We start from the raw sequence: 25,621 nt of genomic DNA, 5'->3' as shown, positions 1-25,621 counted from the left end.
TTGTTCAGTTTTCCCTTCGTCCCGCTCCCGGAGAACACAGACGAGCAAGAGTTTTTATTTAGAGGAGATCAGACCCAGAGGGAACGCCTTCCACATTATCATCAGCGTACAACCGGAGATAAGGAAGCAGCGGAGTTCAAAGCGCTGTTTCTGTGCATGTCTATTGATCGGGCATAACATTATGACTACCTTCCTAATATTGTGCGGGTCTCCCTTGCTGCTTTCAGAGGCTGCTGAATGTTGTTAGTGCCTTTGAATGGATCATCCTGCAGATACTTGATCAGTTTGGGATCTAGTGAATTTGGATTGTGCTGTTCTTCGTGTTTTTTTGAGTTGTTCCTAAAGCGTTTTTTGTGGGTGCATCCTGCTGGGGATGGCTGCTGTCATCAAGGAGCGTCATTGCTATGGGAGGAGGAGGAGGAGGAGGAGGAGGAGGATGGGGAGGTGAAGGGGGAAGGGGGCAGGGGAGTCTGGTCTGGTCTAGGTGGGTGCTACATATCCAAGAAACATTCACACCAATGAAAACCAGGTCCAAAAGTTGCCCAGCAGAACCCGGAATTATCGCACACCTGGTCAATTTGTAATTTACTTCTCCAGTTTGTGGTCTTAATGTTGTGGCGGATCTGTGTAACATGGGTATACTAATACTAATACTAATAAATAATGTGATGATGTAAAAAAAAATAAAAGGTAATTTGCTGCATATTGTATTTCCTAAAATCCTAATCAGGAATTTGAAACAAGCTGCAACTTCTTGGGGCCGAAAAATTAAACCAGGGGTGTCAATCTCATTTCAGTTCACGGGGGCCACAGCCCAATTTGATCTCAAAGGGGGGGGGTGGGGGGTGGACCAGCAAGATAACAGCATAATAACCTATAAATAATTAAATTATAAATGATTAAATTATACATAAATCGTCACAAGATGGTCAAAGATATTTCCTTCTTGTGTCAGTAGTCATAATGTTGTGGCTGATTGGCATATTAGTCGAAACAAGTCTTTACTAGTGTCGTATTCTACTTACTATGCATTCGAAATGTCAATTAAAGATGTAGACTTTTAGCTTCCCATTTTAAGGTGGGTGCTACATGTCTAAGTAACATCCACGTGAATGAATGCCAGGTCCAAAAGTTTCCCAGCAGAACACTGAACTGTCACAAGATGGTTTAAATGTTATTTTACTTCTCCTGTCGGTGGTCATAATGTTGTGGCTGATCAGTGTAAGATTGCTTGGTTTCACACCTCCATAAATTAAAGCTTGTACGTGTGAGGTGCAAAGCTTTTACTGTTTCATTCATAAATATTTCACAGACCTAAGACCTGGGGGGAGGAAGGCGCAGCATCCTCCAGAAAAGGTCAACGACATCCTGTTCCTGAGACGACGAGTCGCCGATCGATACTTTAAAACCTGGTGTTCGCTCTCCTCCCGACGCTGTTTAGTTCAAATTCAGAGCGTGTCCGACGTTTTTTTTTTTTTTAAAAGGTGGGTAACGACGAATAAAAAAAGATGAAACATTCCCAAGGTGAGGCACCGCTGCTCATGAAGACGATTCACGGACGAAAACAAACAACAGCCATAAATAGCACAACTGGTAATTAATGGGAAACATCCTTCAGGTTCGTCCCTTCTGTGCTGAGATGAGCTTGATTTTTTAATTTGGTACGACTTTGTGCAAAAATAGAATATTCCTTAAATAACGGCCTATGTCATTTTTTTTGACAATCATCTCCTCGTGATGCCGGCCACCTCTCGACTACATCCTCAGTTAAACAGATTATGTAATTCTACCCCTGTGGTACAATGGCTCATGTCAAGAGTGTGACTTAGGCAATTTTACAAGAGTTCGCCCCCTATTGGCCAGTGATGGGATTGACTATAATCTAGGCTAAGACATAAATGAAAGACTTTTTATTCAGTCTTTATTCAAGCAGAATAGCTAAGTCCATGGAGCTAGGATTTGGCGAGAGTGGAAAGTCTACAGAATCTGTGCCTTTTACAAGTGATAGTGACCCTGCGTCCACGTTTGGGGACATTTCAGAAGATTCATTCTCCAGCCAATCACGGGACAAAAGTGGACAAGGGACAAAATCTTGTCATATTTTACAATTGAAACTTATTTATTCATGGTTATTTATAGTTTGATGCTTAAATTGAACAAATTCTGTCAATAGTAACGAGCTACATCTAATTAGCTCGTTAGTGCTAAGTGTTCTGCTTTTGCTCATATCATAAAATAATCCGTGTTTTGTTTTGTTTTTTTGTTGTTTTTTTGAACTTCCTGTTCCTGTTCTAATCCTAAATAACTTGGAGAAATTAAAAATGCATAGAAAACAATAGTTTGGGTCTCAAGAGGTTATTGTCTTTTAATCTATAGTTTTTGCCTCATTTTTTTCACATATTTTCATATGATTCAATTAAGAACTATTTAAAAAAAAAATGTGTATAACTAAAAAAAAATAAAGTGTCCTCTTTACTTGATTAACTGTTGACAGAATTGAAGTTTTAAAAAGTCACAAAGGAAAAAGGGCTAATGATACATAAATGACAGACACTGTTATTAGTATGTCAGTTGTCACGTATCGTCATAACATTTTTTTTTCCCAATTAAATTATTAACAAATATAATAAATTCAATGTTTAGTTCAGTTTTTTTTTCTGAAAAACCTGAATAAATGACTTGGGGCATTATTTTTTTAGAGGAGTTCAAATAACTTTACGGATCCACCGAGACAATAAAACTATATGAAGATGAGTTAAAAAACATGCATTTTGATGCACACGCTGCAGGACATGCATCAGCAGAACGCAGACACGAAATGTGCCACGTGAAAGTGTTTGACATGCAGGCCAGGCACTCGGAGCGGTGCTCACAATTTGCAATCTGAAGTTTGGAAAACATTTACTGTACAGTTGCTCTTCCTGTGTACTGTAGGTTCTCTACAATATCCAGCGCTACGCAGATCTAAGATTACGCTGCAATGCATTATAAATTAACAAAAGAAAAAAGTCTCTGATGCACAAGAAAACACAAGGAAACTTTAGCTATGTAAGCGCTACTAAGAAGCCACCCTCCTAAACTACCCCCATCCACCCACACACACACACACACACACACAGAGAACACCTACCACAGACATGAAATAAATCTTACCTCTGACTAGGCTCGCAAGGGTCCATATTTGGACCCCAGTTCCATCGCGACAGTGTTTAGTGAAAACAAAAAAGTGACAGAAATTAAAGATGTGGCCTCGTGATGTGCTGAATGGCATGCACGGGTCGGCGAGGGGCACGGACCAGAAATAAGCAATGCATCTATTTTTTTGGGGGGGGGGGGGTTTGAGTAATGCATCCTCGTTTTTTTTTTTTTTTGTTGTTTTTTAAATCCTTGGCAATGAGGGCAGCAAGTCAAGCATGCACAAAGCAAAATGTGGCAATTATCAGAAAAAAAAAATATGGTGCAGAACACACGAGTAGCCATATCAGTGGACCCCGTGCACATTTTTGTAACTTTCTTTGTGTAACTGTGCTCATCATCTTCCTCTTTGTTTGTTTGTTTGTTATTAGCTTAATATCAAGTGTTCTAACCTGAACATGCACACTAATGATAATCCCACAACATCATCCTGCAAAATGTAATTTAAAACGGATGCAGATCGTGTTAAGTTATAAAGGGCGTCATGCAGAAACTTTAAAGAATGTATCAAAGAGCAAGATACACTTGTGAAACACGTGTAATTAAGAGAAAAAATCCTGTTCCCCTCTGTAGTTTAGGTAGATAAAGGTCTCAGTCACATTTAAGCAAAAATAAACCTATTCCTATAAATGTCGTATGATCTTTTTCAGATCCGATTTTCATGGACCCCTTGTAATTACACCACAAACCACTAGGGGGTTCACCCGCGGTTGAGAATCACGGAGTTAAATTGACAAAAAGGTCATCTTAATTTTATCCAGACTACAGTCTAATTTGGGAGTCTTTCTGTAGATCTCCCCAGATATTAATAGATCTACAGATCCATCCAAAGCATCGGAGGCACTGGCTTACGTGTCAACGATAGTAAAAAAAAATGTGTGAAGACTCAGAATCCAGGTCAGGGCATGCATGAAAAAAAAACTTGAAGGCCCGGTTGCCTTTTATTTTAGATATATACCATTAAAAAAGCTAGAAATGACAAGCCTGCCTGGCAGCGAGTCAGAAATCCCACATGCCCTTGAAATCACCCTCTATATAATGATTGGACGTGTTCACCAGGTGTGGCCTCAATAGCTCACAGAACAGCATATATATATATATATATATATATATATATATTCAGTATCTGCAGCTACCACTGATTAACACAACAGCAGCAGCAGAGTGAATGGGGAGCTCTCCAGATAAATAGCCATCTCCATTTCCTGAACAGAAGGCCTCCCACCACTTTTGTTCCCATCCAGCGTTCGTTCAGATCACTCCGATGCGCCATCATCATAATAATAATAATAATAATAATAATCGGGCGTGTGGGTAGAAGAAGGACAGACATCATTTCCCTTGAAGGATGGCGCTTCAGTTTCTGCACGTTTTAGCTCATTTGCTACAAATCGCATTTACTGTACTGCATACGTGGCGGCCAATGACCCGCGGCGTATGAACATGCCACATGGAGAACGCAATGAAAACGGTTGGGGGGGGAAAAATAGAAGAAGAAGAAGAAGAAGAAGAAGAAGAAGAAGAAGAAGAAGAAGAAACCATGTGGCATTAAAGATGCAAAGTGAGATAGACTTCTGGTTCTGGTTTTAGAGTATTTGGAAAGAATAAGGCAACAGGAGCCTGTTTCAGCGAGTTTAGTTTCACTTCCTGAACCAAGAATAGGCTCCTCCCACTTTGCAACATCCTTGTGGATACCGTGTCCATGGATGAGTAGTAAATGAGTGGTATGGGGGACTTTCTGCCACTAACTGTCCCTTATCTGAGACCCCCCCCCATCAATCCATCCATCCATCCATCCCTAAGCTTCAAGTTTCCAAATCTCCTCCTCCATCACCTGCTTCAGGTTTACAGTAATCTCGCCAGTGTTCATCACCAGCTTGTCCTGGAAAGGATAGGGACAGAAAGGCAAAAAAGGACAAATTTACATTCACACTCTGGGCATTTGTAACACCCCCCTGTGCTTCGCTGAGATTTTTTTCACCGGAGCTAAATTTAGCCCGAAGGCAACTGTGGGATTCGCCCTCGATTTTAACTCTTAAATGTAGGTTGAAGCTAATGGAATCGATCCAAGCGTAAAGCTGGGAAACAAAAAAGAGAGAAAGAGTGAAAGAGAATATATGATCAAACAGAAGACAAACCCATGCAGAACTTTAATATCCTGCGCGGTCGGATCTTAATTCAGAGAGAAGCACTTCTATAGGATTATATTATATTATATTGCAAACTCATATCTGCTCTGCATTTTATCCCGGGCATTGATGGATGGTTTTTGCGAGGGCTAAAGTATCCAGGAAGTAATGATGCGATTAGGACACTTTTAAACGCCCTTTACGCCGTCTCTTTACTCCAAGCGATGGCCGTGAATACGGATGGAGCGTTATTAAGGATCCATACTGAGAGACGCACCTCCATTTTAATCACCTCGACTATAAATATCTCCGCGTCGAGGCAGTCGTGAATCAGAAGTGGTGGCATGGGTTAGAATCTAAAGACGGAGAGACACAAAGGAAGGACGCGTAGAGCCGTAAACTGTGTGGGTAAGCATATATACCGCCGCGGTTATCAAGGTCAGCCGAAGAGCTGCTGAACCAAGGGCTGAGCTATGCACCGCACGCCTTCAAATATACGGAAACTTCGAAAACGAAAAAGCATGGCGTCGAGGAGCCGTACTTCCAGAATACTAACGCTGCAGCGATACGGCAGGACTACAATTACCCATCAACTTTGCAGGAGGAAGGCGGTGATGATGTGAGTCAAAGTGACGCCTGACACTTGGCTACGTGACGGGCATGTGTGCTACATGTCAACGCTGAGCTGCTGTCAGTGTTTTTTTTTTTTTCGCAAACAGATGGACAACAACAACAATCAGGGAGAGCTAGAACATTTCAGAGACAGACAGCGTGGCCAGAAGATTTTGTACGTTTGTTGCTCGTAGTGCGAACGCAGCGTTGAAATACTTGGAAATCTTACTTCAGAAAACTGTTTTAGTTTAGTGAAATTTTTTCAAATTAATGAATTAATGAATGTGATATATATGGTTCCCTGTCCTGAAGCGGTGTAAACAAATGTAAACACGTATTTAAAGCATTTAGAGGATTCAGGAACATTATCACATTAGACAACATTAGGACACGTCTTCTTCTTGGTACCTCAGTGTTCATGCAGATGTGGACCACATTAGACCCTGATTAGACCTGAAAATGTTTCCTTGATCTTCTCTGATTGGCTGAATGAAAACCACATGCTTTAAAACTTACTGAGAGGAACAGGGACGCAATTTGAAACGTGTGCCGAAGTGACCATATCTGGTTCCTTGCCCCATAAAGGGTTTAAGGCCAAGCACCAAATATTCTACGTTTTGGAGGTTTTCTTAGAAGCAGATGACCAATGTTGCTTCCACAGTGTCTTTCATGGTCACAACTGCAACATTAATATACTAACATTACATATGAACTGTGAACACCTTATTTTGCACAGTATGTATTTGGGTTATTTGTGGTTATACGTGTTAGGTCATATTGGTATTTTTGGGGATTCTCGGCGTATATTTGAGCAGCATGTCCGACAAAAACAGACAACCCTTGTCTCAGCCACTTAGCGTCAGTCGGATAGATCACTCGGACCGACTGTTCTTCTCAGAGAACAAGAAGTTAAACAGAAATGATGCAAGCGGGTGAAATGTAGAAGGTTCAGTGGGAACGCAGGAGACTCTTCTGGTTTCTTCATCTCGTCTGCAGATTCAAGGACCTAATCGTCTACAGTGGATAAAACGTAGACCAATTTATCAGTGCGATTCTCGGGAGGACAGCTCAGTGTGACGGATTGTAGCTCTTCCTAGCGTTGAAGTGGCTACGAATTAAGTTTTTCAAGGAAACCAGCGATGGGTGCTCCATTAATACAGGCAATGCATCATCCAATCAAATGCATTAGTTTAACCAGTGAACTTTTAACAGCGACTTGCTGTTTTTTTGCTGTTTTATAAGTTTTGTGGAATGCAACATGACACTACTGACACCTGCTGGTACGAAGCGTTACTTCCTTCCATGCAGCTGGTTGCTGGCTGTAGACTTTGTAGGATTTTTAAGTGCAACTACTTGGTCCAGAACCAAACCTGACAGCAGTTCTTACAACGCTACATCTGAGATTTTCTTGTATTTGCAGCCAGAAACCACATTAAAAGCATTACAATGCATTCATTCTATAAAAAAAAACAAAAAAAAATAGGTTTACGCCAGCTCTGTTTCTCTGCTCCCTTCACTTTGGCCCATGCCGCTGACTCACTTGGTCTTTTTACGGATCTCCTCCACCAGCTGCTTGATGTGGTCCTCCATGAACTCGATCTTTTCCTGCTTCCGGGCCAGAGCCTTTTGCAGACGAACAATGCGCTCCACGAGGACGGCCTTGTCAACCTCTGGGAAATTGTCCACGACCATCACTGAAGGACCCGACTGGCTCTCCGGAGACCGGTCTTCGACACTCCCACCGTGGCGCGCGTTCAAAGAGCCTGGGCCCAGATACAGATCAAGTTAGGAACTGTTCACTGATGTGGCTTTTTTGTTAAAAACAAAAGACACACTCACACATTTTTTACCACCGTGAACCCAACAGAACAAAATAAATCTCCCTTTTCAACCTATATTAAAAAAAACCACACAACCCCTTCTACCATATGTGTACTGTAGGTACTAAATACTAACCAAACGCCGCAGAAGTACCTGAGGAACTGGAGCGACTGCCCATGCTGCTGACATCTCGGTCGCATCCTCCATTCTCAACCTGCTCCAGCCTCTTACGAGCTGCAGAGACGACAAATGAAAGAACAGTAAGTTTGTGTTAACAGATATGAAGTGAAATTGGCTTCGCCTACTATTGAATAACACAAAAACAACCATTTTACTGAGTCTACCTGAATAAATGCGACAAGGTGCTTTTTTTTTTTTCCTTTTTTTTGCATGCTCAGCTTAGCAACAAAAGGAAATGTTATGCTGATGAAGTACAACTGTGACACTGATGATGAAGAATTGCAGTATCACTTACTGCACAGAAGGCAAATGAAGGTGAAAGGCTGGTGCATATAAACTAAAATCTACCCAAGACTCAAGATTCCTCTTTGGTGCCAGAGAACCACGTAAAATGAAGCTCATCCTAACACAAGAACAACATTAGCTCCTCACGTTGCAAATTCTTGTACTTTTTGCCTAATATGTTTAATACCTGAAATAAATTTAAAGGCAGTTGTACGCCCTTCGCTCTTTTTTAGCATGAAAACAGGTCAAATAAGCTGTGTGGGCAATATTTTTTTTGTCGATCAGACCGTTACAGAGTATCCCCGACCTCAGCACTAACATCTCCAGTCACTGTAACATGCATGGACAAGTCCCGCATCGAACATTCACTAGCAATGGGACATGAATGTGTATTGACTTATGTAAAGTAACCAATACAAAAATGGTCTGTGATTGGTGGAAAAAAATACCATCACATTATAAAGCACGTAAATACAACCAGGAGAAGGCACCGAAGTGCCCTGCCTTTAAAGCTGGACTGTGGAGAAAATTAGTATTTTATATTGAACCGCAGTTCATCAAGTGGCCACTTGAGGCTCCAAAAGGGAGCAAATCCCCATAGACCCCCATGTTAAAAAGCCCAACTTTACAGCATCATTAAACATGTTTACAGCCTGGTACAAAAAAAGATTTTGGTCACAATAGTTTATTTTACTACTCATGACAACTGTACAGGTGGTGAATTTTTTTTCTAATTTATTTGTTTAAAATTCTGTATAATTAAGGGCGCCCCTGCTTTGAGTGACAGGTGGTAGCGAAGACTTGGGTGGGCGGGTCTCAACGTTCGACATGTCCCCCCCATGTCCATATTTGGAGTATCCATGTGTGGGCGGAGCCTTTCTAGTGTTAAGGGGTTGGTGAGGACTATTTTATTGCAGGACATTTACTGGACCCTTGGCAATGTTGCAGGACCATTTTTAGTTGGAGTTTTATCTGCTAGTTTTTTTGTGGCTGCTTTGACATAAATTATGACATGGTGTGCATCATTCTAATCTCAAGAAACTAATTGATGTTTAACATGTTTCGGTACACAGGTACAAAACCCGACACGAGTCACAGAAACACAATGTGGTCTCCAACCTTGAGTCAGTTGTTTGGTGAGGTCCTTGATGTTGGCGGCTTGTTTTCTTTTCTGAGTCACGAGCTCGTCCCTCAGCTCCTCCACTCTGGTTTTCAGCTGGGTCGCCTCCGTCTGCAGCGCCGCCCTCTCCTCCTGCAGACCCTGCACCTCCTGCTGCCTCAGCGCCTCCTCCTGCTTCAGCTGCCGCGACTGCAGGTTTCGCAGTGGGATTACGGCCAGATTACAAACAAAGAGAGGCGAGGTGTTACTCGAAAAGACACGTCCGGAAACCTCTGACTGAGCTGATGTTATTTTAGGATTTTCTCCTGAATGTCAAGTGAGAAAATATCACCACTCGAGGGACGCTGTGCGTTCTAGGTCAGAGAACTCAGCTCTTATTGAGAATGTCAAAAGGTTTGTTCCAGTGACTGATTAATCAATCCTATAGCTGCGCGCCGCCATTAAAATCAGGTCAATTTCTCGCTGCATCTCAAACGTTCACAGTTCACTGACCTTGTCGTCCAGGAGCCTGTTGGTCTCCTCCAGCTGAGCTTGGAGCTCCGCGAAGTTGCTGGTGAGCTGATCCAGCTGCGACTGCAGCGCGTTGCTTTCCGACTGGAGCTGCGCGTTCTTGCTGCTCAGCTTCTCGGTGAAGCCCAGCAGCTCGGCCTCGCGCTCCCTGCTGCCCTGCACGTCCCGCTGCAGGTCGGTCAGCTGGTTGGTGAGGCCTTCAGCTTCCTCGCGGAGGGACTTGATCTCCTGTTGGTCGCTGCAAACGGGGCAAGAAAAAAGACTTGATTTTAATAACTATGCAACACTTAAAAGGGCAAAAGTAAAGTTCTGGATTAAACTCTCGCATCATTACAGTTCATTGCAATGCTTAAATTTTGCATAGACAACTAAAGGTGATTCTAATTTATAGTTTAACTATCAAACATGAGCCACAATGACCAAAAAACTGCACTGGAAAACCATCCCACTGCTTTCTTTCGTGACTTTCAGGATGCTGCCACCCACTTACATCGCTCTGGCACACATTAAAAGAAAAAGCCTTTCAATGAGTGTGAAGAGAGAAGTTTCTCTCTGCAATGAGTGTCCCCTCAACTGAACTTCACGAAGGCCACCGAGGGACCCGAGTCCCTCCTTGTCCCGTGTGCTATATCGGTCTCTGGCCTATCTTTGAAAGCTCAGTTAAGAAGGAGCAAGAACTGCATTACAACCTGCACAGTTACATCAAAACTAATCATGTCGTAATGGCGGTAGAGGTCGTTTATCACGTTCTGTCGTGAATGCTTTGATCCACTTTCTCCTCTTTCTACCCACTATTAATCTCCCGTGTATCATCAGAAGTATGCAGTCCACTATAAATCCTGCCGCATTCGGTTAACGACTTCACCAAATGTAGTAACGGAGAGAAAGAGGCCGCACATCAACTATCTGATAAAGTTGTTAGACCTTTAGCTGCAGAGAAATACCTGCTACCCTATCCCGTCTAACAACACTCTGTGGAGCACTATTAAATGCTATTGATCGTGCTGCGGTGCAGCCTGTTTTATACAGGCTATACGTATCTGCAGCTCACAGAGCTGTCTGCTCTCAGCATTCAGATAGATTTCATTGTTGCAAAGAAAAAAAAATCTGAACTTGGTAGAAAAAAAAAAGTAAAATGAAGGCAGACTGTGACAAAGAGCTGCACTTAAATGCACAAAGGTACAGGACACACTGAAAAAAAAAACAGAGCCACAGACACCAACCCGTTCACATGATGTCACGGCCCTTTGTTCTTGCTCTGGTGGTTTTGGGTTCTGTAAAGATTCCTGAAACTATTGGGTCTATATAAATATACACTCAGCTCAACTGAATGTTGTGTCCAATTATTTAAACACTGCAGGACATCGGCTTAAGGGAGGGAAATCATAAATGTACCTTTCATTTTGTTTTTGCATCATATGCTCTATTATAAATGTGCTGCACACTGTATCCGTGGCCTGTTAGTGTAACCGAGCAAACATGTTGTCCCTTCATTCAGAGCCTGGACGTGCAGTACTGTCCTGCGGTGGCTGTTATTGACTTCACTCTTCAGTGTTCGTGTTAGCGTGCGCCATCACATGTAGTGCGGCAGTGTTTTCCGTGCTGAAGCCTAAAAACGAAGAGTCTGTGTGCGATTGTACCGTTGCTGCTGCTCCTGGAGAGCGGTGACCTCCTCCAGCTCCTGTCTCTGGCGGCCGATCTCAGCTTTCTGCCGGTTGATGATCTCCCTGTATTTGGTCAGCTCGTCCTCCCACCGCGGACGCTCGTCCTCCAGACACTTTAACTGCAGAGCAACACGTCGTTTATTAAAGGTCCCACATTATGCATTTTTTCAACAATTTCATATAAGTGTCAGAGGTCCAACATCATTGTTTGACCAAGTGTATTACCCCAAATTCTGCCTTGGTTCCGAATTTCATCCAGTCAAAAAGTCGCTCTAGTGAGCTCTACGGAGAACAGGCTGTTTCTGTGTTTGTACCTTTAAATGCTAATGAGCTGAGCCTGTCCACGCCTACTCCAAACCCTCTTGGGGAGAGGACGCAGCTTTCGCTGGCGTAACTATCAAGCAGAAACCTCCAGGTCTGAGCGATGAAGCCCGTGCGTAAGTGCAAAAAACTGCAGTTCATCGAGTGGCCACTTGAGGCTCCAAAAGGGGGTAAATCCCCATAGACCCACATGTTAAAAAGCCCAACTTTACATCATTATTAAACACGTTTACACCCTGGTAAAAAAAAAAAAAAAAATGGTTTGGTCTCAATAGTTTATTTCACTATTCATGACAGCTGTACATACATTTATTTTTTTATTAAGGTTTATAATTCTGTATAATTAAGGGCGTAGCCTGAGCTAACAGGTAGCGTTAGCTCCCTCCCCCATTTTGGCTTTTTAAGCAGTCAAACGTACGGCTATTTATATATATACAGTTACCTTCCCCACTGTTTACCAAAGGTTCAGATTTAGAGGTCAGATCAAAAGTCACAAGGGGTTCGTCCAATATATATTACAGTAATGGATACAAATACCTAATGTTACTGGATTTATGCTAAGCTAGTAGAGACGGTAACGTTCAACCTCACTAGTTTGAACCAGAATCTGACCCAGAAGGAGAAGTTCAGACCCTTCAGACTCTGCGTCAGCAGCAGGACGTTTCTGAATGGTTGGTTAAAAATATTGTGCAACTGAATATGTTACTTAAGTTTGTTCGTATGTATTGTTACACTAACTACCATCTAGCTAACACTAGCTTCAACTAACTGTAATTGTTACGGTAGGGACGAACCATACACTTTTCTTAATTTTTAAATTCACACATGCAAAAACTTTTGTTTTTTGTTGATGGATTTCCACCAAAAATAAAATCGATCCATGTGTGTTTGCAAGAAGAAAAAATAGCACTCGCTCTTTAATTTTAGAGGATGGGTTCATCTATCCGGGGGGGCGGGTCAAAGGCAGAGGGAGTGGTTATTTCCCCACTTGATGTCAAGAAGGGAAAAATCTCAGATCCGGCTGTTTGGGCAGTGGAGCAAACAAGTGATGGAAGTGACAGAATATTTTTAATTTCTGGCTACTGTTGCATGATATGGGACCTTTAAGCTCTAACGCCGACATCACACACATGTTCAAGTTTTTAAGGATGACAAACCTTGGTGCGCAGCGTACACAGCTCATCCATGCTCTCTTTGTAACTCCTCTTCAGGTCTTCCAGCTCTTTGGCCTTCACCCGGTGCATCTGCCACATGAAAGAAATGCTGCTTTAGATACGTTTAAGGCACGACAATGCGAGCGAAAAGGGCGCCAACTTAACTCTCAGACACTCCTAATGAATACAACACTTAGCTGCTGCAAAGGAAATTATGCAACCGCTCAGGGAAAGAAACACATTTCATTAAGGTCACTTTGTTTATGCACTCATTAAGCATGTAGAAGCAATTTTTATAATGTTTCGTCTCATCTTTTTTTTGATAAACCCATTACCGGTGCTACTCCTAGTCATCTTTTCCTGGAAGCTATTAGGAGAATTTGGTATCCAAGACAACATCCAGCGATGGAAATGCTGGTAAATTAACTGTCCATTTCTCCCATTCATCCCTTTCCCCATTCAATTCCATTACCCAAACGGTAATGGAAACGGTTCCGTATGCATTATTTATGACTGAGCTGCATCATCGCTTGATCGTAACAACCACATACTCAAATAAAAAACAGGCTTGAGCCAATTCATTCATCAGCAGCAGGGGAGTGAGAAGAAAAAAATATCAAGGTCCGTGTTAAAAGCTGACCTAAAAAAAGAGAAATCTGCAGACGGTATCAGTGACAGGCTGCCAACGGGCTGCGCTGTGAATCCCTACTGGAAATGTTTTGCTGGATAATAACCGTTTAAGGTATTTTTGTGTGATCACACAACTCTAACACATAACCTATTGGATTTAAACCGCGGATGGAATGAGCGGGTGAAGTGGGCGCTGTCTTCTGGGTTGTTGTTGAAAGGCACAGCTTCGTATCGATTATTTCTAGGCCATTTATTTTTAAAAGTGCGATTCCCTTCGGAGTGGGGGCGCGCGGAGAAAAACAGGCCGCGGTGTTTGGACCGAGTCCACGTCTGGCTGCGTGGGGCTCGTGTGCCAGTTTGTTACACGTTCCAAACGAAAAAGGCAATTACACCTCTCGAACTCATGAAAATAGACCAAAATGAATGTTGGATTTAAGACCATTGATAAAAAAAAAAAGGGAACAAAAGGCAGACAAAAACAAATGTGTGTGTATTTTCTTTTTTCCATTTATAGTCGTGCATTACGGTAAATTCGGATCAAATAAATTCACAGACATGTAGATGACTAATTTTATAGTATTGGTGTTTAAGTTCCAGGATTAAATGTGGATATCTGTACGACAACAAAGTGAGAAGGCGGAAAGTGGTGACCGTAGACATAAAGAAAAAGCATTTGACGTCTGAAACCCTGCAACAGAAAATACAGCATCTACAAACAAATCATGTTTTTTTTGCTTATTCTTGCAAAATCTTTTTGTTCACCTTCAAAAAAAAGTGTGAGTAACTACACAAACACCGTTGATGAATGTGTCTGACGTATATCTGAACTCTACAGCCAGCGGCTCCGACTCTTTTCTATAGAACGAGGAAAAGTCAGTGTTGATCAATGTCTTTTTCTCTTGATCCTTTCTTTTATGTATATATACATATATACATATATATACATATGTCTTCTCAGATCCACTGAATGATGAATGAATGAATGAATGAATGACTGAAACAACATTCTGAACAAACTAAACATGTTCGAATGGAGGAGCTGTGTGATTTGCACAACTTCCTTGTACAAACTTGCACAATTCATGCTGTTCTGTTAACGTTTTTATTTATGTTTCCTACTTTATTTATCTTTTATCTCATTTATCTTTTTGAGGTTTTACTTAGGATCTATATATTATAGTTACTATGGGCAATAATCTGGGACCTGAGTGCGTAATTTCGTTCCATCTCACGCTTCTGTACGACAAATGACAAATAAAAAAAGAATCCTTGAAGGAGCAGGAAGAAGCCTTAAGTTTATTTGATCCTTTCCCGTCTCCTTTTAACATTTACTTCCTGGAGTTTTTTTTCCCCTCTCACATAAACATGTATATCAAGATGTACCACTATTTTTGTAGTACTGAAAGTTGTTGTAGAGTACATTTATTGAGTACATAAGTATTGCTGCAAATCTCTGCACAGTAACTTAAATAAAATAAAATATTGTAATATAAATAAATAATAAAGAATGTGGAGGATGCTCTGAAATGTTCTGTGACAGTGTTTGTGTTTTGTACGCGTTTTATACAGCTCATTTTTTCATCCATTACACCAGGAAAGTTATTTTTGTCAACGCCATCTACCTATACCTGAGTTTTACAGTTCACAAACAGCATGAGTTTAGTTTTGTTTAGATTTAATATGTCACTCAAATATTAAAACGTGCATTAACCCTGTAAAAGTAAACACTTACTGAAATATTGTGTCTTACAACCAATGCGGTGTCATTATGGTAATTTCATTAATGCCTCTCCCGTAAGGTTATTACCCTCTTAGTGCGCAGTAGCGTATAAATTATAAAATAACCAGATACTGAAAGAGAAAAGAGAAATAAATGGGCAAAAACACTTACTTGCAGGACATTATTTGAACTTTTTCTAGTTAAAATAAGCCAGGTGGACATTTTTAGGCGTATGTGTTAAAGGTTAAACAGGCCTGGGACCTGTGGTAATAGAACAGGAGCCAACTCAGACCTCAGTAGACAAGTATAAAAGGAACGAACACACAAAACTCACATAAAGGAAAACTGGAAATGAAGGCTAATTCTGACACGGCCTCACATCACCTGGGTCTGAACCAAGGAGTTACACTCGAGCAACACCAGAAAGGAAACAACAGCCAATAAACAGCTAATTATTACGACAATAAGCTCAGAGACGCCTCCTCAATCACTTTGATCAATTATTCGAAAAAGATGCAAAACGAGTGAAGCCTTCTGCGTGTCCTTTTTAACGTTGTGGTTTTGCTTAATTTCAGTAGCACAACAGAAAAACGACAGACAACAGATTTAAAAGTCTGTCATGCTCCATTAACTCTACATTAAACCCTGATTCACTTAATCACAGACTGTATAAAGATTGACGGCAGAACAGCTCCTCAAACGGGAAGCCAAAGCAAGTAGAGCTCCCCCTGGTGGCTGGAGGCTGCAGAATATGTCATAAGCTCCACCCCCCCTCCATGTTAGTGGGCGGGGCTTGGACTGAAATAAAACCCTAAAATACACAATGGTTTTCATCATTTTAGGTAGTTAATATAATCCTGATGCGTTTTCAAGAGCTAATTTTGTGTATATTTTTCGTTTTAATTAGATATTTGACGCTATAGAGTCGCAGGACGGCATATTCGGAAAATAGCATCAATTGCAGTTCCAATGCAACAAAGTGGAAACACGTTGTCCATATTTATATACAGTCTATGCACTTGATCAGGATTGTGTTTTACAAGATTTTGTATGTCTCAAACGTTCGTTTTACATTTAAAAGTCCTGCACTATAGCTTAAGTTCCTCTTAAATTAAATTAAAATAATCAACGGTAGCAAAATTGGCAATTGAGATTAGATTCAGCTACTACATTGTTTTTGTGATACAACAAACCCTGTTACTACTCAGGCGCTATTTAAAAACTCAAGTAGTTTTTTGTGCGGTAAAGTGGTCGCGTTTGTTTGATGTTTGTGTTCATGAACGCTACCTCTAACTGGTCGGTTTGTTCCTGCTTGTGTTTCTCCAGTTCTCCTTTGGTCTCCCTCAGTTTAGCGTCCAGCTCGTTGGACTTGAGCTCCTCTGATTCCTGTAGGACGGAGAAAAGGGTTTATAACGGCTGGGAGAGCGTAAAATGAGATATAATAATAATAATAATGAAAAAAAAGAGGGTTGCACTGAAGGCAAAAACAGCCATTTCAGTGTTTTTATTGTTTTGCTGTGTTAGGTGCAGTAGGTCGGACTAATCTTTCTGCTGCAGGAGATAAAAACTAACGCAGCTCTTTACCCCCATCACAAGGAACAAATGGAAACTGACATTCTCCTCCAGCAGAATTCAGCTTTGCATCTTTTCATATTCTTTTAGAATAAATAATTCAAGAACGCCAGCTGCTTGTATTCCTTAATAAAGATTTTAATGAGCGCAGGAATCAATACCGGCATCTCTTCCACAGACACAAACTCAGAGTTGAGAGGCAGGTGAGCTCTGTTCAGGGTCGTGAACTTAAACGACCGCCTGATATTACAAACCTGGTACGTCCGGATCATGTCCTGGCAGTTCTTGCGGATCTGTTCAGTCTCTTCTTTGGCCTGAGCCAACTTGGACGTGGTCTCTCTCAGTTTGTCTTTAGTTTCCTGCACACAGGCAAACACACACAAAATAAAGTATTTCGCTTTAAAGAAAATATCCAGCGTAAACCCACAACTATGACGTAGTATAAAACCAGTGGTTCTCAACCTTTTTTTTTTAGGGTCCTGGACCCTTTTTAACGCTTGGGTGCTGAGGTTCAAACTGAAAAGGGTGAATAAAAAGCCATTTTTCCCACAACTACATTATCAGTGAATTGACCGAACTGAGCAGAGGGAACATTTCACGTCTTGACTCAGACTGCGAGGGAAACTATATTTTCAAATTTTAGAAAAACGAAGACATTTTCTGGCCCACATTAACATAATTGACACCAACATTAATCTTATGAAGCCTAAATGTTTAATTTCAAGTGCTAACCTGAACATGCAACTTACTGATATTCCCACAGCACCTTCCTGCAGATGTTTCAAAATAAGAGCGTTATTAGGAAATGAATGGTGTATGCGAACTGAAACAGTAGCGGCCTCATAATTTCAAACGGATGCAGATCGTGTTAAGTTATTAGCAGCGTCATGCATTAACTTTGAACAATGCAACCGGGAGCAAGATCTTTTAATATAATAACAATTAATTAATAATTAATTACAAGTGGAGAGAAAACGCCCTCTGTAGTTCAGGTAGATAAATGTCTCAGTGACATTTGAGTAGAATAATCCCATTTCTATAAATTATCTTTTTTAAAATATATTTTATTTTTGTGGACCCGTTGCAATTACACCACGGACCACTAGGGGTCCAAGGACGAAACACATGCACAAGATAAACATTAATGTCTGAGCTCCCGAGGCCTTCAGTGTTTATTGCCGCGCATTTTCTTGGGAGGCACTTAAACGCCGAACCATTGTTTTGTAATAGACATTTTCAAAAAGAAACAGCCATTATGTTAACGACGCAGGTTCATTACTGTACCCCTCATTTCATCTGGGCAGCGAATCGCGTCTAATCATGTTTTCTTTTCTTTTTATGGAGCATCTGAAGATGAAATGACTTGAAGGCGGTGTTCGTTTTCGGATGCCGCCGTGCGTCTTCGACACGCACCGGCGTGGCCGTTAGACTGAATCAACATTTACCAGCAGAATTACGTTGGTTTTCAATGACACGGGAGGGGGAACCGACGTTCTCACCGTGAAAACTGGAGCCGCAGCCAAGTGGATGTGTACACTGAGCTATTCAGACCCAGGGTCATTTGAATAAAATTTGAGTGCAGGTTCGCATGCACATTTATAACAGCCTCTAAAGAGCATCGGTATTAGGAGGTAAAGAAGTTGCCTCACCTATAAATCATGCTGGTTGTTTTCAAAGCTGCAATTTTACCTCATATGTTACATTTGCACTATTTGGGAGTCTGGGAACGCAAAGCGTTTGTTTTAAAGAGTTGCACCCAACAAGGTAGGTTCAGGAGGTTAGGCACCAAACACAGGTTTGCTGAATGTGTTTTTCTTTTGGTAACGCCCTAAAGTTTAAGTACACTAAGACTTGACCTCAATGTGACAAGTGACAGAGAAAATGACGTCCGGAAATAGCAGCTCCATTACCTTGTGCGCGTCTGCCTCGCTCTTTAATTTGTTCTGGGCCCATTTGACCTTGATGAGATGCGAGTTGATCTCCTCCTTCAGCTTCTCCACCTCCCGAGTCAACCTGCCCACCTCTCCTTCCTGAGAACACGAGGGAGGCGGAGTGGGGTAAACCAAGAGAGAAAGCAAGAAAGAAAGAAAGTTCTTAAAAGGAAACAGATGCACTATTGAATGCAGCGACAAAATGGGTCAATTTAGCCCATGAAGCTCATTGCAATAAGTTCAAATAGTAGCTTGAAGAGTCATTTAGACACATTTGTGTGTTTTTCAGAAGATTTTCAGATTCAATCACTATTAAGGGAAAAAGGGATTCACTCTTGTATTAAAGATAAAATAAATCAGGGGTCTTTGATGTTTTTCAGGCCAAGGATCCCAAACTGATGGAGAGATTAAGTAGAGACTCCCTATCTACTATATGTGATCTATATTTAACTCAGCCTAGTGCTGTTTATAAATATACATCATTATCATTCTGCATTAAAATATTAAGCCCTTATCCCTTTACTAAAATATATTGGATTCATTTAATGTGTATCTAAAGAAATTTAAATTTGTGGGCGGAAATAAAAACAAAAAAAATATATAAAAATGTCTAATCAACCAAAGATTTTGTGACCTATAAAATAGATTCAACAACTGATGGCACACTTAAACTCTGGTTTAAATTTGTTAAGCAATTTAATTTAAATTATTCCCAGAAGGCACTCATGCGGATGTGTTTTGACACTCAAAGCAGTGGACAATAAAAAGCTATAAAGGCGACAGGTCCAGTAATAGACAATAAGGAAGTGCATGAGTTTACAGACATTAAAAGATGAGTTTGACCTTAATAAACAGTGATCTGTTAAGATTCGTTCAATTTACCACGATTAGGAAGTGAAGACGAGGAGTACACAAATAATCTTATATATAATCTTATCCTAGTGTGATCTCAAGGTTCTATGAAAACTGCGAAGGTGAATTACAAGAAGAAATTAGATGAGATAAGAAAGGTGTGTATTCCAGCGTACTTCCTCATACTAGCTCACAGCAATGAAGGCTGTTTAACTGCAAAAACATTTTTATTACATCCAAGATCCAAAGCAAAAGACTATCAACACCTCAGACCTGTTGGCTCCTTAGATGCACATCATACACACATTTTTGGAAAAGTTGGAAAAAAAACATAAAATAAAATGAAACCATTTTGACTGAGGTGCTTAGATATAAGATCCCAATGACGTGGTGGATGGCTACTTGGCTAAGACAATCTTACAGCCACCACAAGAAAATGGTACAAAGTTCAATCTCCTACTTGGATCCAGTGGCTGAATATCATGAAGGAAATATGAACAATGGAAAAAATGACTCATGTGTCTGAGAGAAGGTTTGTTAGAGAAAAGATGGTGGACATTTGTATAAGGATGTGTAAACACCATTATATGTAAGATTTTTTTCCTCTATGAATGTATTGTCTCAAATAAGGTTATGCTCCTTACTTTCTTTTTATTACGTTGATTTATTGCATCTACTCAGGTGTTTTATATTTTGAGCAGAAACTATGTGCAACTGTTAGTTTAAAAACTCAACGAACCCTAAGTGATGAAAAAGAAGAATTCAACATCTTCGTATAAACAGTTCAATAAATTAACGACTACAAGGAACTTAAAGCCTCTGACACATGATTTACCTTAGCGTCGTACAGCTGCTGCAGCCGGCCTTTGTCCTGAGCCAGCTGGTTTCCTCGGAGGGCCTGGCGGTCCACCTCTTTGGTGGCCTCCCTCAGCTTCTTCTCCAGACCCTCCTTATCCCGCCTCAGGTCCAGGGCCTCCTTCTCCCCCCGGACGTACTTCATCACCATGGCCTCCTTCTCCTGCCGCGCCTCGTCGCACTTCTTGTTCACCTGCGGGGGGGAGAGGGGGGATTGTGTACATGGTCGGACAGGTTTATGGATTCTTCCCACATTTTAGTCCCAGTGTTGCTTATGTTCTCGGATTCTTAAAAGGATCTCAAAAAAGTTATGCTTTGCTAGGCTACTCTGCTTGAACCTGGTCTGGCACTAATGATGGAAAATCGGCTTGACTTCTACAAACAGAGCCAGCATGATGTTACCTTCTAAACCACAGGTGTCAAACATACGGCCTGTGGGCCTAACGCAGCCCATGAGAGGGTCTACTTGGGTCCACAGGAAGTGCAAATTTACAATGAAGACATTAACTGCAATTTCAAGGGTTCACACAGATTTCATAATCATCTTCTTTGCACTAAAACAAAGGGAAACACTTGTAGTTGCTATTTGTACATTAATATGCTATTGTATTATTGGTCCGGCCCCTTTGAGATCAAATGACTGTATGTGGCCCCTGAACTAAATTCAGTTTGACACCTCTGATCTGGACCTTTTCATGAAAGTCATTACAACATCGTGCCTGTGGTCACAACCTTTAACCTCTTATTATTACAGCTTTTGTGCAAAGAGCGCCTATGCAGGACATACCCAAAGTAAATAAGATTTCTGCGCCTGAACATTTTGGAGCTCATGCATGATCCTGGTCTCTTTTTAAAAGCCAAGACTCTGAAGTTTTTATCACAAAAATCACTCTCTGAATCACTCTTAAGTGGTATTGTTCTTGAGTAATCAAAGTTGGCACACAGAATATTGCACATGATTATTGCATAGAGCTCTGACTGGTTTAAAAGGGCACTGCTTTCCCATATACAGTAGGACCCAGCAGAATGTTAAAGGTTTAAATGCGTTTATGGCGTTTAAGTGGTTACCACTGTTAGCATCTAGAAGCCATCGAGGATAATAGTTTAGCAAGCTAACAACAGGGTAAACTTATGGAGAAGATATAAAGGATTAATGAAAGAACGACAATGAGGTTGGGAAGATCCAAATTTTCCTCAGACTTTCTTAAAAACTTTCTTAATTATTGTTGCATACCACAACAGGAGAGGTCTTTCCTTAGTGCATTCTCATTGGTAGTGTATAATTATTTAGTAAAAACATACATTTAGCCTGTTCTTAAGCCATTTATGAATTGGGTATGGTTCAAACTAACTGCTTTTATTTCAATAAAATGCCTTTCCAGATCCAAAAATAGCAAAATATGCGAAAATTTAGTCCAAAAAACGAGCAACATTTATCTCTTTACATCATTATGACAGTGATGGTCAACCCATTTGAGAGGCTGTGCTGCTAAAACAGTGGCAGAGCAGGTTTTGCTGCTGAAATGCAATATATAGGATGGATGTATGCTTCCACGGTGATCCTTTCTTTTAGAAATATCATATTTCATATTCCTTTAGACTGAATATAACCCTGGGGCGCCTGTAATACAGACAACCTGCTGGTTCTTGGGTTGGTTTACCATCTATCCTCACACCTGTGTGTTCATTCCTCATGCCAACGAGATGCTCACAGTTCAACAGAACGGTTTTTATTATCGCAGTCTGTACTCTGTAGTTGAACAACCTGATATTTGGGGAGTTTGGGATAAATCTGCAAGCCTGAGAAAGTTTGTCAATCTGTTAAAAAAAAAAAAAGTAAAAAAATGATCCGTTATTTGGCACAAAGGTTACACAGATTACCAGGGCCAAACGCTTCAAACCTCGGGGACAGCAGACATTTCAAGGCTTAGAGGAGACAAGTGAGTGCAAAAAATCTAACTCATATTGTTCACTGAACAGTGAAATTAAAAATTGCGAAGTGTGACAAAACTGTCAAGAGAAAAAGCGCCTGAACGTGATTTCAACCAGGTGTGCAAACTGGTGGATGAAAACTCTGCCTTCAGCACACCGTTCGTTTAGCTGGTGATTAAATCTGCAATCACGGGAGTTTGGTGAGCGAGGACCTGGAACGTTCAGCAGCTCGTTTAGTGCAAAAAGAAAATACAGTATGTGGCAAAACCAATACATTTACAACATTATACCTCTACCAATACATTAAATGTAAAGACAGTATACGCATAGTTTACAGAAATACTAGAGACAAATGTACTTTTGCCTTCAGTTTGTAAAGCAAATGGACAAAACTGCTCCAGGTCCAATTTCCTTGTATACATAACCATAAAAATACACTTTACTGGCTGATGTATGGGCTGTGGGTGACTTAAAGTGCAGAGTGATTTGTTGTGGTTTGAAATGTCATCATTAGCTGTCCATTTTTCCAGCTGTAGCTGTAGCTCTTTTCAACACAACAAAAAGAACGAGTTACTATAGACTCCTTCTCAGTTTGTCAACAGTGTAATGTTTTTTTTTTGAGGGGCGGGGCTTAGCTGGAGGCAAAAAATCTCAAACGCTCTAGCTTGTAAATGCCGATTAGCATATTTCAACAAACTGTTTTTTTGGCAAGAATGGACGAGGAAAACGCATATTTTAGAGAATATACTAATGAAGTCACTCCACGAGACCATGAGTGTTATTTTACTGGGACTATATTCACCAACCCCTACACTCCCACTCACTAGATGGACGATTTGACCAAAGGAGGACACAGAGGGGACGAAGTCCGGTCTGTCTTTATCAAGTGAAGCCTCTCCAACAAAAATATTACAAGAAGTAAGTGGAACCACTGTGGAGGGTAAAGTAGTAAAGCAACTTTTGGTTGGACGCCCCTGAAACATACAACTAACGTTGCTTTACCTTTAATAGTTAGCATTAGCATTCATCTCTAACTGAATGCCCCAAATAATGATTAACTTAACGTAACAACGTATTCAACATACAACTTTACATCATCCCCAAGTATCCAGCAACTGTTTGATGGTAATTATGAAGCTCAGAGGATACACTGTCTAACTGGAATTTTCATTCTTAAGGGATTATTGTTGAACACCATTAAATCTTCAGCCATAAAAAAAAAAGCTTTTGCGATGCTATGTTCAAGATTTAAAACTGCCGAGAGTCAACAAACTCGACAGGAGACAGCGTGGAACAAGGCCAGACATGACAATGAGGACGAGGATGAAGCAAAACTCAAGTTGTGCGACTGGCTTTTCAGGGAAGTCTCAACGTTTTTAAAGGTCCCGGTTGTACCTGTTCTAGCCGGTGAGCAGTCTCCTTCTGCATCTGTTGGAGGGCCGCCTTCGCCGCCTGCTCCTGGTGAATGAGTTTATCCCGAGACTCCTTCAGCTCTTGCAGCAGGTCGTTCACCCTGCCCTCCAGCTGCAGAGACGAGGGAGTACAAACAGGGTGAGGGACTTGTTGGGCAACGTTTAAGCCTGCAACCACACCCGGGCTAACCTGCTGCACAGGATGACACCTGAATGCTGAATGCAGTCTAAATGTAGACAGCGGATCAAGATGACGTCAGGTTTAAGTGTTTTTAATAGAATCCGCTTGATGACACTGAATATATTTTTGTTTATTCAAGCAAAGATGCTGCAAATAGGACAAATACAAAGAAAGAAAAGGAAGAAAGGCAGAAAACAATTGGAGCGTTCATCGGGGCGATTGTCACAACAGTCCCTGCTGTCCGCCTTTGCTTGCACAATGCTTAAACAAACCGTGTTACCAAGAAGGCACGAACCAATTATTGCACCTTCCATGGCAACAGCAATGCTAAACCAGGGCCCAGTGAATGGGGAAGCACTTGTGTTTTTGAGTGCTTGCTAAATGGTAAGCTTTGCAAATCAAAAGGTGGGGACCCAGCATTAAAAAAGACACAATAGACAAGACATTTAAAAAAAAAAAACACAGTATTCACACAAATGATGAAGGCTCACTGAATGCTATTGATTAGAATCTGGACCATTTTCCTCTCTCCCCCCGCCGGGCTTCTTTGTTTGACTTCCTCAGTTGCAAGCTATACAGGGCCACGCTGCAGATTTAATTAGTGTGTCTCTTTGACTGGTGAGGCTACACACCATTTGCTTTGGTTATTCCCTTCAACAATCAGTGTTGGCCAAACTCAAGCTTTTCAGACAAGATATAACCGATTCCCAATTCTCCTCTAGGTGGAACTCGTTTCTAAGTACTGCCATTTAAATTTATGTATGCAAAGTCTACATTCTGGATAACATACATTTATAATTTTAAAAAGCATTTCGACCGAGTATGAACCCAACATAATGAAAGCACAAAACAGCAGGTGCTGTGCAATCAAGTCAATGTCCAGCACAGACAGGAAGTCGGACAAAACACGGCACTGGATCACATCCCAGATGATTTAAAAAAAAAGATGCTGTAAACAGGCTCCCATTGTTTTCACTGATCTATTCATTTGGCTGGAACAAACAGAGTCCATTATTTGAGAATATGCTTCTGACTGCAGTCTCCTTCACGGTCAGCGCACACAACAATGCATTTTAAGACCCTTGAGGACGAACGAAACCAACCTTCGTAATGGTGGCCGTGTGCAGCTTCTCCGTCTCTGCCCTCTTTTTCAGCTCTTCCTTCATGTTGTCTTTCTCCGAACAGATGCCGAGGATCAGCTCCTGGTGTCTCTTGTTCTCCTCGAGCAATCTGTACACAAAGATGGGGCGCAGACGCACACGATCCCGATTCAGGTCAGGTTCAAACAAAGCACTTAAGAACTCTGCTATTAAGGCCAATAGAAAGAAAAATATGTGGGTTATGTTTATTGTTAGTCACTGTTTCACTACTGAGAATGCAAAGGCTTTGAATTAGGCTTTTATTAGCCACCTGTGAAAGCTTTGAGAGGACAGTCTTTATATGAACAAGTGAAAACAACAATTAACAGTTAGCAGCCAGGCTGATTTCTTCATAAACCCAGCTATTGCACTGGAAGCAAAGTACTCCCCGGATAATCCCTCCAAA

At 41.1% G+C, this 25,621-nt stretch overlaps 1 protein-coding gene across 3 annotated transcripts in view; it reads right to left on the bottom strand.

The window, feature by feature from the left end:
• Positions 1-25,621, bottom strand: part of ccdc186 (coiled-coil domain-containing protein 186) — a 36,276-nt gene that overhangs the window by 7,206 nt on the left and 3,449 nt on the right. The window contains exons 3-15 of one of the 3 annotated variants that reach the window (XM_047609799.1): positions 25,180-25,306; positions 23,879-24,007; positions 20,532-20,744; positions 18,824-18,943; positions 17,168-17,272; positions 16,629-16,727; positions 12,995-13,081; positions 11,493-11,635; positions 9,835-10,090; positions 9,342-9,531; positions 7,893-7,991; positions 7,477-7,699; positions 4,140-5,077 (exon numbers count right to left, since the gene is read on the bottom strand). In XM_047609799.1, coding sequence (XP_047465755.1) covers positions 5,065-5,077; positions 7,477-7,699; positions 7,893-7,991; positions 9,342-9,531; positions 9,835-10,090; positions 11,493-11,635; positions 12,995-13,081; positions 16,629-16,727; positions 17,168-17,272; positions 18,824-18,943; positions 20,532-20,744; positions 23,879-24,007; positions 25,180-25,306 — 1,804 coding nt within the window. In that variant the 3' untranslated portion in view covers positions 4,140-5,064. Of the gene's footprint in view, positions 1-4,139; positions 5,078-7,476; positions 7,700-7,892; positions 7,992-9,341; positions 9,532-9,834; positions 10,091-11,492; positions 11,636-12,994; positions 13,082-16,628; positions 16,728-17,167; positions 17,273-18,823; positions 18,944-20,531; positions 20,745-23,878; positions 24,008-25,179; positions 25,307-25,621 lie in introns of those variants that run through there. The other 2 variants (XM_047609797.1, XM_047609798.1) reach the window with 2 other exon arrangements.

Source organism: Mugil cephalus, chromosome 16, assembly GCF_022458985.1.
Source record: "Mugil cephalus isolate CIBA_MC_2020 chromosome 16, CIBA_Mcephalus_1.1, whole genome shotgun sequence".
Classification (NCBI taxonomy): domain Eukaryota; kingdom Metazoa; phylum Chordata; class Actinopteri; order Mugiliformes; family Mugilidae; genus Mugil; species Mugil cephalus.
Note: the sequence above shows the minus strand (reverse complement) of the source record. Positions and strands in the feature narration are given on the sequence as shown.